The following is a 15,018-nucleotide window of genomic DNA, read 5'->3' on the forward strand; positions in this document are numbered from 1 at the left end:
ATAAGTGCCCCATAGCGACCCATAAGTGCCCCACAGTGACCCATAAGTGCCCCATAGCGACCCATAAGTGCCCCATAGTGACCCATAACTGCCCCACAGCGACGCATAACTGCCCCACAGCAACCCATAACTGCCCAAAGCAACCCATAAGTGCCCCATAGTGACCCGTAACCGCCCCACAGTGACCCATAAGTGTCCCACAGCGACCCATAACTGCCCCACAGCGACCCATGTGTTCCATAGTGACCCATAACTGCCCCACAGCGACCCATAACCGCCCCATAGAGACACGTAAGTGCCCCATAGTGACTCATAACTGCCCCACAGTGACCCATAACTGCCCCATAGCGACCCGTAAGTGCCCCACAGCGACCCATAAATGCCCAAAGCGACCCATAAATGCCCCATAGACACACGTAAGTGCCCCACAGCGACCCATAACTGCTCCACAGCGACCCATAACTGCCCCATGGCAACCCATAAGTGCCCCACGGCGACCCATAAGTGCCCCATAGCAGGATCCATAAGTGCCCCATAGCGGGACCCACAGCGGGACCCATAACTGCCCCATAGCGACCCATAACAGCCCCATAGCAACCCATAGGTGCCCCATAGCTGCCCCACAGAGAACCCAGCCCCATAGCTGCCCCATAGCTGTCCTACAGCTCCCCCATAGCGAACCCAGCCCCAAAGCTGCTCCATAACTGCCCCACAACAAACCCAGCCCCATAACCACCCCATAGTTCCACCATAGTGAACCCAGCCCCATAGCTGCCCCATAGCAAACTCAGTCCCATAGCTGCCCCATAGCTGCTCCACAGCGAACCCAGCCCCATAGCTGCCCTATAGCTGCCCCATAGCTGCCCCATAGCAAACCCAGCCCCACAGCTGCCCCACAGCAAACCCAGCCCCATAGCTGCCACATAGCTGCCCCACAGCTGCCCCATAGTGAACCCAGCCCCATAGCTGCCCCATAGCAAACCCAGCCCCACAGCTGCCCCACAGCAAACCTAGCCCCATAGCTGCCACATAGTGGCCCCATAGCTGCCCCATAGTGAACCCAGCCCCATAGCTGCCCTATAGCTGCCCCATAGCTGCCTCACAGCGAACCCAGCCCCACAGCTGCCCCATAACCAGCCCCATAGCCAGCCCTATAGGCAGCCCCATAACCAGCCCAATTGTCCCACCCCATAGCAAACCCAGCCCCACAGCTGCCCCATAACCAGCCCTAGAGTCAGCTCCATAGCTGCCTCATAGCCAGCCCTATAGACAGCCCCACAGCTGCCCCATAACCAGCCCCATAGCCAGCCCTATAGGCAGCCTCATAACCAGCCCTAGAATCAGCCCTATAACCAGCCCCATAGCCAGCCCTATAGGCAGCCCCACAGCAGCCCCATATCCAGCCCCATAGTCAGCCCTATACGCAGCCCCACAGCTGCCCCATAACCAGCCCTATAGGCAGCCCCATAACCAGACCTATTGTCCCACCCCATAGCAAACTCAGCCCCACAGCAGCCCCATAACCAGCCCCATAGCCAGCCCCATAGCCAGCCCTATAGGCAGCCCCATAACCAGCCCAATTGTCCCACCCCATAGCAAACCCAGCCCCACAGCTGCCCCATAACCAGCCCTAGAGTCAGCTCCATAGCTGCCCCATAGCCAGCCCTATAGACAGCCCCACAGCTGCCCCATAACCAGCCCCATAGCCAGCCCTATAGACAGCCTCATAACCAGCCCTAGAATCAGCCCTATAACCAGCCCCAAAGCCAGCCCTATAGGCAGCCCCACAGCAGCCCCATATCCAGCCGCATAGTCAGCCCTATACGCAGCCCCACAGCTGCCCCAAAACCAGCCCTATAGGCAGCCCCATAACCAGACCTATTGTCCCACCCCATAGCAAACTCAGCCCCACAGCTGCCCCATAGCCAGCCCTATAGGCAGCCCCACAGCAGCCCCATAACCAGCCCAATTCTCCCACCCCACAGCAAACTCAGCCCCACAGCAGCCCCATAACCAGCCCTACAATCAGCCCTATAACCAGCCCCATAGCCAGACCTATAACCAGCCCCACAGCTGCCCCATAACCAGCCCTATAGGCAGCCCCATAGCTGCCCCATAACCAGTCCTATAGTCAGCCCTACAATCAGCCCCATAACCAGATCTATTGTCCCACCCCATAGCAAACTCAGCCCCACAGCAGCCTCATAACCACCCAATTATCCCACCCCATAGCAAACCCAGCCCCACAGCTGCCCCATAACCAGCCCTATAGTTAGCCCCATAGCTGCCCCATAACCAGCCCTACAATCAGCCTTATAACCAGCCCCATAGCCAGCCCTATACGCAGCCCCACAGCTGGCTCATAACCAGCCCTATAGACAGCCCCACAACTGCCCCATAACCAGCCCTAGAGCCAGCCCTATAGGCAGCCCCACAGCTGCCCCATAACCAGCCCAATAGGCAGCCCCACAGATGCCCCATAACCAGCCCTATTGTCCTACCCCATAGCAAACTCAGCCCCACAGCAGCCCCATAACCAGCCCCATAGCCAGCCCTATAGGCAGCCCCATAGCTGCCCCATAACCAGCCCAACTGTCCCACCCCATAGCAAATTCAGCCCCAAAGCTGCCCCATAACCAGCCCTACAATCAGCCCTATAACCAGCCCCATAGCCAGCCCAAAAGGTAGCCCCACAGCTGCCCCATAACCAGCCCTATAGGCAGCCCCATAACTAGACCTATTGGCCCACCCCATAGCAAACTCAGCCCTACAATCAGCCCTATAACCAGCCCCATAGCCAGCCCTATAGGCAGCCCCACAGCAGCCCCATAACCAGCCCCATAGCCAGCCCTATAGACAGCCCCACAGCTGCCCCATAGCCAGCCCTATAGTCAGCCCCACAGCAGCCCCATAACCAGCCCTATTGTCCTACCCCATAGCAAACTCAGCCCCACAGCAGCCCCATAACCAGCCCTACAATCAGCCCTATAACCAGCCCTATAGTCAGCCCCATAGCTGCCCCATAACCAGCCCTGTAGGCAGCCCTATAGGCAGCCCCATAACCAGATCTATTGTCCCACCCCATAGCAAACTCAGCCCCACAGCAGCCCCATAACCAGCCCTACATTAAGCCCTATAACCAGCCCCATAATCAGCCCAATAGCCAACCCTATAGGCAGCACCATAGCTGCCCCACAGCCAGCCCTATAGTTAGCCCTATAGCTGCCCCATAACCAGCCCCATAGCCAGCCCTAAAGGTAGCCCCCGAGCCGCCCCATAACCAGCCCTATAGGCAGCCCCATAGCTGCCCCATAACCAGCCCTACTGTCCCACCCCATAGCAAACCCAGCCCCACAGCTGCCCCATAACCAACCCCACAGCCAGCCCAATAGCCAGCCCTATAGGCAGCACCATAGCTGCCCCATAACCAGCCCTATAGTTAGCCCCATAGCTGCGCCATAACCAGCCCAATTGTACCAACCCATAGCAAACTCAGCCCCACAGCAGCCCCATAACCAGCCCTACAATCAGCCCTGTAACCAGCCCCATAGCCAGCCCCACAGCTGCCCCATAGCCAGCCCTATAGGCAGCCCCATAGCTGCCCCATAACCAGCCCAATTGTCCCACCCCATAGCAAACTCAGCCCCACAGCCGTCCCACACCTCTGCCCCATAGCAAACCCTACAACACCCCATAACCATACCTATAGGCAGCCCCACAGCTGCCCCATAACCAGCCCCATAGCCAGCCCTATAGTCAGCTCCATAGCTGCCCCATAGCCAGCCCTATAGGCAGCCCCATAGCTGCCCCATAACCAGCCCGACAGCCAGCCAGCCCTATAGGCAGCCCCACAACCAGCCCTACTGCTTCACCCCCATAGCAAACCCAGCCCCACAGCTGCCCCATAACCAGTCCCATAGTCAGCTCCATAGCTGCCCCATAGCCAGCCCCATAGGCAGCCCCACAGCTGCCCCATAGCCAGCCCTATAGGCAGCCCCACAACCATCCCTACCGCCCCACCCCCATAGCAAACCCAGCCCCACAGCCGCCCCATAGCGACCCCCACAGCCTCCCCACGTGACGACCCCTCGGTGACCCCCGGGGGGGCGGTTCGGGGCTTTACGGGGGGACTCGGGGATTTCCGGGGGGGTTCGGGCATTTCCGGGGAGGGTTCGGGGATTTCCGGGGGGACTCGGGGGGTTTCCGGGGGGTTTCGGGGGTCCCCACTCCGCGCTCACCGCCGCGCGCTGCCCCATGGCCTCCCGTAGCTCCGCCCCCCTCGCCCTCCCATTGGCCGCCGCTCCGTACAGCCCCGTCCCCCGCCGCGAGCGGGCCGAGCGGGGATTGGAGGGTGGGGGAAGAGGTCCCGCCCCTTTCGCCGCGGATTGGTCGGGGAGGAGGAGCGGGAGGCGGGGCGTAAATCCCCGCCCCCTTCGGCTCCCGCCGCGCGCTCTGATTGGCTGCGGGAACGAGTGGGCCGAGGGGGCGGGGTCAGGGCCCTTTTGCCACGCCCCCGTGGGGAACCACGTGACCCGGGGACAGCGCAGTGTGGCTGCGGGGTCACCTCCGGTCACAGCGACACGGGGGGGGGGGGGGCGAAAATGATCCCATTGAGCCCATAGGGACCACAGAGCCCCACTGATCCCATATAACCCATAGGGACCACAGAGCCCCACTGATCCCATATAACCCATAGGGACCACAGAGCCCCACTGATCCCATATAACCCATAGGGACCACAGAGCCCCACTGATCCCATATAACCCATAGGGACCACAGAGCCCCACTGATCCCATATAACCCATAGGGACCACAGAGCCCCACTGATCCCATTGAGCCCATAGGGACCACAGAGCCCCACTGATCCCATATAACCCATAGGAAGCACAGAGCCCCACTGATCCCATATAACCCATAGGGACCACAGAGCCCCATTGACCCCATTGAGCCCAAAGGGACCACAGAGCCCCATTGACCCCATTGAGCCCATTGGGACCACAGAGCCCCACTGATCCCATATAACCCATAGGGACCACAGAGCCCCATTAACCCCATTGATCCCATAGGGACCACAGAGCCCCACTGATCCCATTGAGCCCATAGGGACCACAGAGCCCCACTGATCCCATATAACCCATAGGAAGGACAGAGCCCCATTGATCCCATATAACCCATAGGGACCACAGAGCCCCATTGATCCCATATAACCCATAGGGACCACAGAGCCCCACTGATCCCATATAACCCATAGGGACCACAGAGCCCCACTGATCCCATATAACCCATAGGGACCACAGAGCCCCACTGATCCCATATAACCCATAGGGACCACAGAGCCCCATTGACCCCATTGAGCCCAAAGGGACCACAGAGCCCCATTAACCCCATTGAGCCCATTGGGACCACAGAGCCCCATTAACCCCATTGAGCCCATTGGGACCACAGAGCCCCACTGATCCCATTGACCCATAGGGACCACAGAGCCCCACTGATCCCATATAACCCATAGGGACCACAGAGCCCCACTGATCCCATTGACCCATAGGGACCACAGAGCCCCACTGATCCCATATAACCCACAGGAACCACAGAGCCCCATTGATCCTATAGAGCCCATAGGGACCACAAAGCCCCATTGATCCCATTGACCCATAGGGAGCACAGAGCCCCACTGATCCCATTGATCCCATAGGGACCACAGAGCCCCACTGACCCCATTGAGCCCATAGGGACCACAGAGCCCCATTGATCCCATTGACCCATAGGGAGCACAGAGCCCATAGAGTCCCATGGAGCCCCATTGAGCCCATAGGGACCCCATAACTGCCCCATAGTGACCTCATAGAGCCGCTTAGTCACCCCATAACTGCCGCATAGAGACCCCGTAACTGCCCCATAGTGACCACATAGAGTTCATAGTGATGTCATAACTGACACATGGTGACCCCATAACAGCCCCTTAGAGACCCCATAGAGCTCCATAGAGACCCCATAACTGCCCCATAGAAACCCCATAGAGATCATAGAACCCATTGATCCCACTGTTCCGGTAGGGACCACAGAGCCCCACTGACCCCATTGATCCCATAGGGACCACAGAGCCCCATTGACCCCATAGAGCCCATAGGGAGCACAGAGCCCCACTGATCCTATTGATCCCATAGGGACCACAGAGCCCCATTGACCCCATTTAACCCATAGGGACCACAGAGCCTCATTGATCCCATATAACCCATAGGAACCACAGAGCCTCATTGATCCCATATAACCCATAGGGACCACGGAGCCCCATTGATCCTATAGAGCCCATAGGGACCACAGAGCCCCACTGACCCCATTGAGCCCATAGGGACCACAGAGCCCCATTGACCCCATTGAGCCCATAGGGACCACAGAGCCCCATTGATCCCATTGACCCCATAGAAACCACAGAGCCCCACTGATCCCATTGATCCCATAGGGACCACAGAGCCCCACTGACCCCATTGAGCCCATAGGGACCACAGAGCCCCATTGATCCCATTGACCCATAGGGAGCACAGAGCCCATAGAGTCCCATGGAGCCCCATTGAGCCCATAGGGACCCCATAACTGCCCCATAGTGACCTCATAGAGCCGCTTAGTCACCCCATAACTGCCGCATAGAGACCCCGTAACTGCCCCATAGTGACCACATAGAGTTCATAGTGATGTCATAACTGACACATGGTGACCCCATAACAGCCCCTTAGAGACCCCATAGAGCTCCATAGAGACCCCATAACTGCCCCATAGAAACCCCATAGAGATCATAGAACCCATTGATCCCACTGTTCCGGTAGGGACCACAGAGCCCCATTAACCCCATTGAGCCCATTGGGACCAAAGATCCCCATTGACCCCATAGAGCCCATAGGGACCACAGAGCCCCATTGATCCTATAGAGCCCATAGGGAGCACAGAGCCCCATTAACCCCATTGATCCCATAGGGACCACAGAGCCCCACTGATCCCATTGAGCCCATAGGGAGCACAGAGCCCCATTGACCCCATTGGGCCCATAGGGACCACAGAGCCCCACTGACCCCATTGATCCCATAGGGACCACAGAGCCCCACTGATCCCATTGATCCCATAGGGACCACAGATCCCCATTGACCCCATAGAGCCCATAGGGACCACAGAGCCCCATTGACCCCACAGAGCCCATAGGGACCTCAGAGCCCCATTGACCCCATAGAGCCCATAGGGAGCACAGAGCCCCACTGATCCTATTGAGCCCATAGGGACCACAGAGCCCCATTGACCCCATTGAGCCCATGGGGACCACAGAGCCCATAGAGTCTCATGGAGCCCCATTGAGCCCATAGGGACCCCATAACTGTCCCATAGTGACCACATAGAGCTCCATAGTGACCCCATAACAGCCCCATAGTGACCCCATAGAAATCCATAGTGACCCCATAACTGCCCCATAGTGACCCCATAGAGATCATAGAACCCATTGATCCCACTGTTCCGGTAGGGACCACAGAGCCCCACTGACCCCATTGATCCCATATAACCCATAGGGACCACAGAGCCCCATTGATCCCATATAACCCATAGGGACCACAGAGCCTCATTGATCCCATATAACCCATAGGAACCACAGAGCCTCATTGATCCCATATAACCCATAGGGACCACGGAGCCCCATTGATCCTATAGAGCCCATAGGGACCACAGAGCCCCACTGACCCCATTGAGCCCATGGGGACCACAGAGCCCCATTGACCCCATTGAGCCCATTGGGACCACAGAGCCCCACTGACCCCATTGATCCCATAGGGACCACAGAGCCCCATTGACCCCATAGGGACCACAGAGCCCCATTGATCCCACTGAGCCCATAGGGACCACAGAGCCCCATTGACCCCATTGATCCCATAGGGACCACAGAGCCCCATTGACCCCATTGATCCCATAGGGACTACTGAGCCCATAGAGTCCCATGGAGCCCCATAGAGCCTCTTGGTCACCCCATAACTGCCCCATAGAGACCACATAGAGCCGCATAGTGACCCCATAGAGCCGCTTAGTCACCCCATAGCAGCCCCTTAGTGTCCCCATAGAGTTCATAGTGATGTCATAACTGACACATGGTGACCCCATAACAGCCCCTTAGAGACCCCATAGAGCTCCATAGAGACCCCATAACTGCCCCATAGAAACCCCATAGAGATCATAGAACCCATTGATCCCACTGTTCCGGTAGGGACCACAGAGCCCCATTAACCCCATTGAGCCCATTGGGACCAAAGATCCCCATTGACCCCATAGAGCCCATTGGGACCACAGAGCCCCATTGATCCTATAGAGCCCATAGGGACCACAGAGCCCCATTGACCCCATTGACCCATAGGGACCACAGCGCCCCACTGATCCTATTGAGCCCATAGGGACCACAGCGCCCCATTGATCCCATTGAGCCCATAGGGACCACAGCGCCCCATTGATCCCATTGAGCTCATAGGGACCACAGAGCCCCATTGACCCCATTGAGCCCATAGGGACCACAGAGCCCCACTGATCCCATTGAGCCCATAGGGACCACAGAGCCCATAGAGTCCCATGGAGCCCCATTGAGCCCATAGGGACCCCATAACTGCCCCATGGTGTCCCCATAGCTGCCCCATAGTGACCCCATAACTGCCTCGTGGGTTCTATGATCCCTTTGGGCTCAATGGGCTCAATGGGGTCAATGGGGCTCTGTGGTCCCAATGGGCTCTATAGGATCAATGGGGCTCTGTGGTCCCTATGGGCTCAATAGGATCAGTGGGGCTCTGTGGTCCCTATGGGATCAATGGGGTCAGTGGGGCTCTGTGGTCCCTATGGGATCAATGGGGTCAATGGGGCTCTGTGGTCCCAATGGGCTCTATAGGATCAATGGGGCTCTGTGGTCCCTATGGGCTCAATAGGATCAGTGGGGCTCTGTGGTCCCTATGGGCTCAATGGGGTTAATGGGGCTCTGTGGTCCCTATGGGATCAATGGGGTCAGTGGGGCTCTGTGGTCCCTACCGGAACAGTGGGATCAATGGGTTCTATGATCTCTATGGGGTTTCTATGGGGCAGTTATGGGGTCTCTATGGAGCTCTATGGGGTCTCTAAGGGGCTGTTATGGGGTCACCATGTGTCAGTTATGACATCACTGTGAACTCTATGTGGTCTCTATGGGGCAGTTATGGGGTCACTGTCGGGCAGTTATGGGGTCACTATGGGGCTGTTATGGGGTACCTATGGGGCAGCTATGGGGTCGCTGTGGGGCAGTTATGGGGTGACTATGGGGCAGCTATGGGGTCACTGTGGGGCTGTTATGGGGTCACAATTGGGCTGCTATGGGGTCATTATGGGGCTGTTATGGGGTCACTATGGGGCTGTTATGGGATAACTGTGGGGCAATTATGAGGTCACTAAGGGGCAGTTATGGGTCAGTATAGGACAGTTATGGGGTCACTATGGAGCAGTTATAGGGTAACTGTGGGGTTGTTATGGGGTCATTATGGGGTCTCTGTGGGGCTGTTATGGGGTCACTATGGGGCTGTTATGGGGTCATTATGGGGCTGTTATGGGTCACTATGGGGCACTTATGGGGTCACTGTGGGGCTGTTATGGGGTCACAATGGGGCTGTTATGGGGTCACTGTGGGGCTGTTATGGGGTCACTATGGGGCTGTTGTGGGGTCACTGTGGGGCTGTTATGGGGTCACAATTGGGCTGCTATGGGGTCACTATGGGGCTGCTATGGGGTCATTATGGGGCTGTTATGGGGTCACTATGGGGCTGTTATGGGGTACCTATGGGGCTGTTATGGGATAACTGTGGGGCAATTATGAGGTCACTAAGGGGCAGTTATGGGTCAGTATAGGACAGTTATGGGGTCACTACGGGGCAGTTATAGGGTAACTGTGGGGTTGTTATGGGGTCATTATGGGGTCACTGTGGGGCTGTTATGGGGTCACTATGGGGCTGTTATGGGGTCATTATGGGGCTGTTATGGGTCACTATGGGGCACTTATGGTGTCACAATGGGGCTGTTGTGGGGTCAATGTGGGGCTGCTAGGGGGTCATTATGGGGCAATTATTTGGTCACTATGGGGCTGTTATGGTGTCCCTATGGGGCAGTTATAGGGTCACTATGGGGCTGTTTTGGGGTCTCTATGGAGCTCTATGTGGTCACTATGGGACTGTTATGGGGACACTGTGGGGCTGTTATGGGGTCACTATGGAGCTCTATGGGGTCACTATGGGGCTGTTATGGTGTCATTATGGGGCTGTTGTGGGGTCGTTATGGGGCAGTTATGGGGTCATTATGGGGCTGTTATGGGGTGATTATGGGGCTGTTATGGGGTCCCTATGGAGCTCTATGAGGTCACTGTGGAGCTGTTATGGGGTTACTGTGGGGCTGTTATGGGGTCACTGTGGGGCAGTTATGGGGTCATTATGACGTCATTACGGGGCTGTTATGGGGTCATTATGGGGCTGTTGTGGGGTCACTATGGGGCAGTGATGGGGTCTCTATGGAGCTGTTGTGGGGTCACTATGGGGCTGTTATGAGGTCACTGTGGGGCAGTTATGGGGTCATTATGGGGTTGTTATGGTGTCATTATGGGGCTGTTATGGGGTCACTGTGGGGCTGTTATGGGGTCCCTATGGGGCAACTATGCGGTCCCTATGGAGCTCTATGGGGTCGCTGTGGGGCTGCTATGGGGTCACTGTGGAACTGTTATGGGGTCACTGTGGGGCAGTTATGGGGTCATTATGACGTCATTATGGGGCTGTTATGGGGTCATTATGGGGCTGTTATGGGGTCTCTATGGAGCTGTTGTGGGGTCACTATGGGGCAGTGGTGGGGTCACAATGGGGCAGCTATGGGGTCTCTATGGGGCTGTTATGGGGTCACTGTGGAGCTGTTATGAGGTCAATGTGGGGCAGTTATGGGGTGATTATGGGGCAGCTATGGGGTCTCTATGGGGCTGTTATGGGGTCACTGTGGAGCTGTTATGAGGTCAATGTGGGGCAGTTATGGGGTGATTATGGGGTTGTTATAGGGTCACTATGGGGCAGTTATGGGGTCATTATGGGACTGTTATGGGGTCTCTATGGGGCTGTTATAGGGTCACTGTGGGGCTGTTATGGGGTCATTATAGGGCTGCTATGGGGTCACTATGGGGCAGTTATGGGGTCACTGTGGGGCAGCTATGGGGTCACTGTGGGGCTGTCATGGGACCACAATGGGGCTGCTATGGGGTCACTATGGGGCTGTTATGGGGTCATTATTGGGCTGTTATGGGGTCACTATGGGGCAGTTATGGGGTCACTATGGGGCTCTTATGGGGTCATTTTGGGGCTGTTATGGGGTCATTATGGGGCTGTTATGCGGTCACTATGGGGCAGTTATGGGGTCACTATGGGGCTCTTATGGGGTCATTTTGGGGCTGTTATGGGGTCATTATGGGGCTGTTATGGGGTCACTATGGGGCAGTTATGGGGTCACTATGGGGCTCTTATGGGGTCATTTTGGGGCTGTTATGGGGTCATTATGGGGCTGTTATGGGGTCACTATGGGGCAGTTATGGGGTCACTATGGGGCTCTTATGGGGTCATTTTGGGGCTGTTATGGGGTCATTATGGGGCTGTTATGCGGTCACAATGGAGCAATTATTGGGTCACAATGGGGCAGTTATGGTGTCCCTATGGGGCAGTTATGGGGTCATTATGGGGCTGTTATGGTGTCCCTATGGCACAGTTATAGGGTCACTGTGGGGCAGTTATGGGGTGATTATGGGGCTGTTATGGGGTCATTATGGGGCAGTTATGGGGTCATTGTGGGGCAGTTATGGGGTCATTATGGGGCAGTTATGGGGCCACAATGGGGCTGCTATGGGGTCACAATGGGGTAGTGATGGGGTCACAATGGGGCTGTTATGAGTTCACTATGGGGCAGTTATGGGGTCACTGTGGGGCTGTTATGGGGTCATTATGGGGCAGTTATGGGGTCACTGTGGGGCAGTTATGGGGTCACTGTGGGGCTGTTATGGGGTCATTATGGGGCTGTTATGGGGTCATTATGGGGCAGTTATGGGGTCACTATGGGGCAGTTATGGGGTCACTGTGGGGCTGTTATGGGGTCATTATGGGGCTGTTATGGGACCATTATGGGGCAGTTATGGGGTCACTATGGCGCTGTTATGGGGTCACTGTGGGGCTGTTATGGGGTCATTATGGGGCAGTTATGGGGTCATTATGGGGCTGTTCTTTTAGTCCCTATTTGCCAACGTTGGGGCCCCTCTGAGTCACCTCCGGCCGTCACCTCCCTTATGGGGCGGGGGGGAGGGGGGGGTTGTGGGGCCCCACAGCTGCACCTACGGGGACAGCGGGCACCAAAGGTGAGCTCCGGGGGGGGGAGGAGGGGTATACTGGGGGGCAGAGGAGTATATTGGGGGGCAGGGGGGTATAATGGGGGGGGCTGAGGGGTATATTGGGGGGCAGAGGGGTATAATGGGGGGGCTGAGGGGTATATTGGGGGGCAGAGGGGTATAATGGGGGGCAGAGGGGTATAATGGGGGGGCTGAGGGGTATATTGGGGGGGCAGAGGGATATAATGGGGGGGGGCTGAGGGGCATAATGGGGGGCAGAGGGGTATAATGGGGGGCAGAGGGGTATAATGGAGGGCTGATGGGTATTTTGGGGGGCTGAGGGGTATATTGGGGGGGCAGAGGGGTATATTGGGGGGCAGAGGGGTATAATGGGGGGGCTGAGGGGTATATTGGGGGGCAGAGGGGTATAATGGGGGGGCTGAGGGGTATATTGGGGGGCAGAGGGGTATAATGGGGGGGCTGAGGAGTATATTGGGGGGCAGAGGGGTATAATGGGGATCAGAGGGGTATAATGGGGGGGCAGAGGGGTATATTGGGGGGCAGAGGGGTATAATGGGGGGGCTGAGGGGTATAATGGGGGGGCAGATGGGTATATTGGGGGGGCTGAGGGGTATAATGGGGGGCAGAGGGGTATATTGGGGGGCTGAGGGGTATATTGGGGGGGCTGAGGGGTATATTGGGGGGGCTGAGGGGTATAATGGGGGGCAGAGGGGTATAATGGGGGGGCTGAGGAGTATATTGGGGGGCAGAGGGGTATAATGGGGATCAGAGGGGTATAATGGGGGGGCAGAGGGGTATATTGGGGGGCAGAGGGGTATAATGGGGGGGCTGAGGGGTATAATGGGGGGGCAGATGGGTATATTGGGGGGGCTGAGGGGTATAATGGGGGGCAGAGGGGTATATTGGGGGGCTGAGGGGTATATTGGGGGGGCTGAGGGGTATATTGGGGGGCTGAGGGGTATATTGGGGGGGCTGAGGGGTATAATGGGGGGCAGAGGGGTATATTGGGGGGCTGAGGGGTATATTGGGGGGGCTGAGGGGTATATTGGGGGGCAGAGGGGTATAATGGGGGGGCTGAGGAGTATATTGGGGGGCAGAGGGGTATAATGGGGATCAGAGGGGTATAATGGGGGGGCAGAGGGGTATATTGGGGGGCAGAGGGGTATATTGGGGGGCAGAGGGGTATATTTGGGGGCAGAAGGGTATAATGGGGGGGCTGAGGGGTATAATGGGGGGCAGAGGGGTATAATGGGGGGGCTGAGGGGTATATTGGGGGGCAGAGGGGTATAATGGGGGGCAGAGGGGTATATTGGGGGTCAGAGGGGTATATTGGGGGGCAGAGGGGTATATTGGGGGGCTGAGGGGTATAATGGGGGGGCTGAGGGGTATATTGGGGGGCAGAGGGGTATAATGGGGGGGCTGAGGGGTATAATGGGGGGGCTGAGGCCTGGGTCGTTTATGACAGCCATGGGTGGGTCCTGATATATGTGGGGGGGTCCTGGCACCCATGGGTGGGGGGGGTGACCCTCTGGGGGGGTCCTGGCACCTATGGGTGGGTCCTGAGACCGGTGGAGGGGGTCCTGGCACCCATTGGGTGGGGGTGACCCTCTGGGGGGGTCTTGGCACCCATAGGTGGGGGGGGGGTGACTCTCTGGGGGGGTCCTGGCACCCTTGGGGGGGCTGTGACCCGTGGGAGGGGTCCTGGCACCCATGGGTGGGATGGTGGCACCCATGGGGGGGGGGGGGGTTGGTACGCTTGGGGGTTCTGAGCCTTGTGGGGGGGTCCTGGCACCCATGGGTGGGGGGGGTGACCCTCAGGGGGGGGTTCTGGCACCCATGGGTGGGTCCTGAGACCCGTGGGGGGGGTCCTGGCACCCATGGGTGGGGCAGTGGCACCCATGGGGGGGGGGGAGTTGGTACGCTTGGGGGTTCTGAGCCTTGTGGGGGGGGGTCCTGGCACCCATGGGTGGGACCCTGATACACGTGGGGGGGGGGGGTGCTGTTGGGGGGGGTTCTGGCACCCATGGGTGGCACAGTGGCACCCATTGGGGGGGCTGTAACCCGTGGGGGGGGTCCCGGCACCCATGGGTGGGGGGGGGTGACCATCTGGGGGGGTCCTGGCACCCATGGGTGGGATAGTGGCACCCATGGGGGGGGGGGGGGGTTGGTACGCTTGGGGGTTCTGAGCCTTGTTGGGGGGGGTCCTGGCACCCATGGGTGGGGTAGTGGCACCCATTGGGGGGGCTGTGACCCGTGTGGGGGGGTCCTGGCACCCATGGGTGGCACAGTGGCACTCTTGGGGGGGCAGAGACCCGTGGCGGGAGTACTGGCACCCATGGGTGGGTCCTGAGACCCGTGGGGGGGTCCTGGCACCCATGGGTGGGGTAGTGGCACCCATGGGGGGGGGGATTGGCACACTTGGGGGTTCTGAGCCTTGTGGGGGGGGTCCTGGCACCCATAGGTGGGACCCTGATACACGTGGGGGGGGGGCTGAGTGCTGTTGGGGGGGGGGTCTGGCACCCATGGGTGGCACAGTGGCACCCGGGGGGGGGATTGACACCCATGGGTGGGGGTTTGTGACACTCGTAGGGGTTCCTGAGCACCCATGGGGGGGTCATGGC

The 15,018-nt window shown here is 58.2% G+C and overlaps 1 protein-coding gene across 2 annotated transcripts in view; it reads right to left on the reverse strand.

Annotated features, from left to right (window-relative positions):
- Positions 1-4,276, reverse strand: part of ADCK5 (aarF domain containing kinase 5) — a 30,328-nt gene extending 26,052 nt beyond the window's left edge. For both annotated transcript variants that reach the window (XM_040696132.2, XM_040696131.2), the window contains exon 1: positions 4,239-4,276. In XM_040696132.2, coding sequence (XP_040552066.1) covers positions 4,239-4,256 — 18 coding nt within the window. In that variant the 5' untranslated portion in view covers positions 4,257-4,276. The remainder of the gene's footprint in view (positions 1-4,238) is intronic.
- Between the last annotated feature and the right edge of the window lie 10,742 nt (positions 4,277-15,018).

Source organism: Gallus gallus, chromosome 2 (genome assembly GCF_016699485.2).
Source record: "Gallus gallus isolate bGalGal1 chromosome 2, bGalGal1.mat.broiler.GRCg7b, whole genome shotgun sequence".
Taxonomy (NCBI): domain Eukaryota; kingdom Metazoa; phylum Chordata; class Aves; order Galliformes; family Phasianidae; genus Gallus; species Gallus gallus.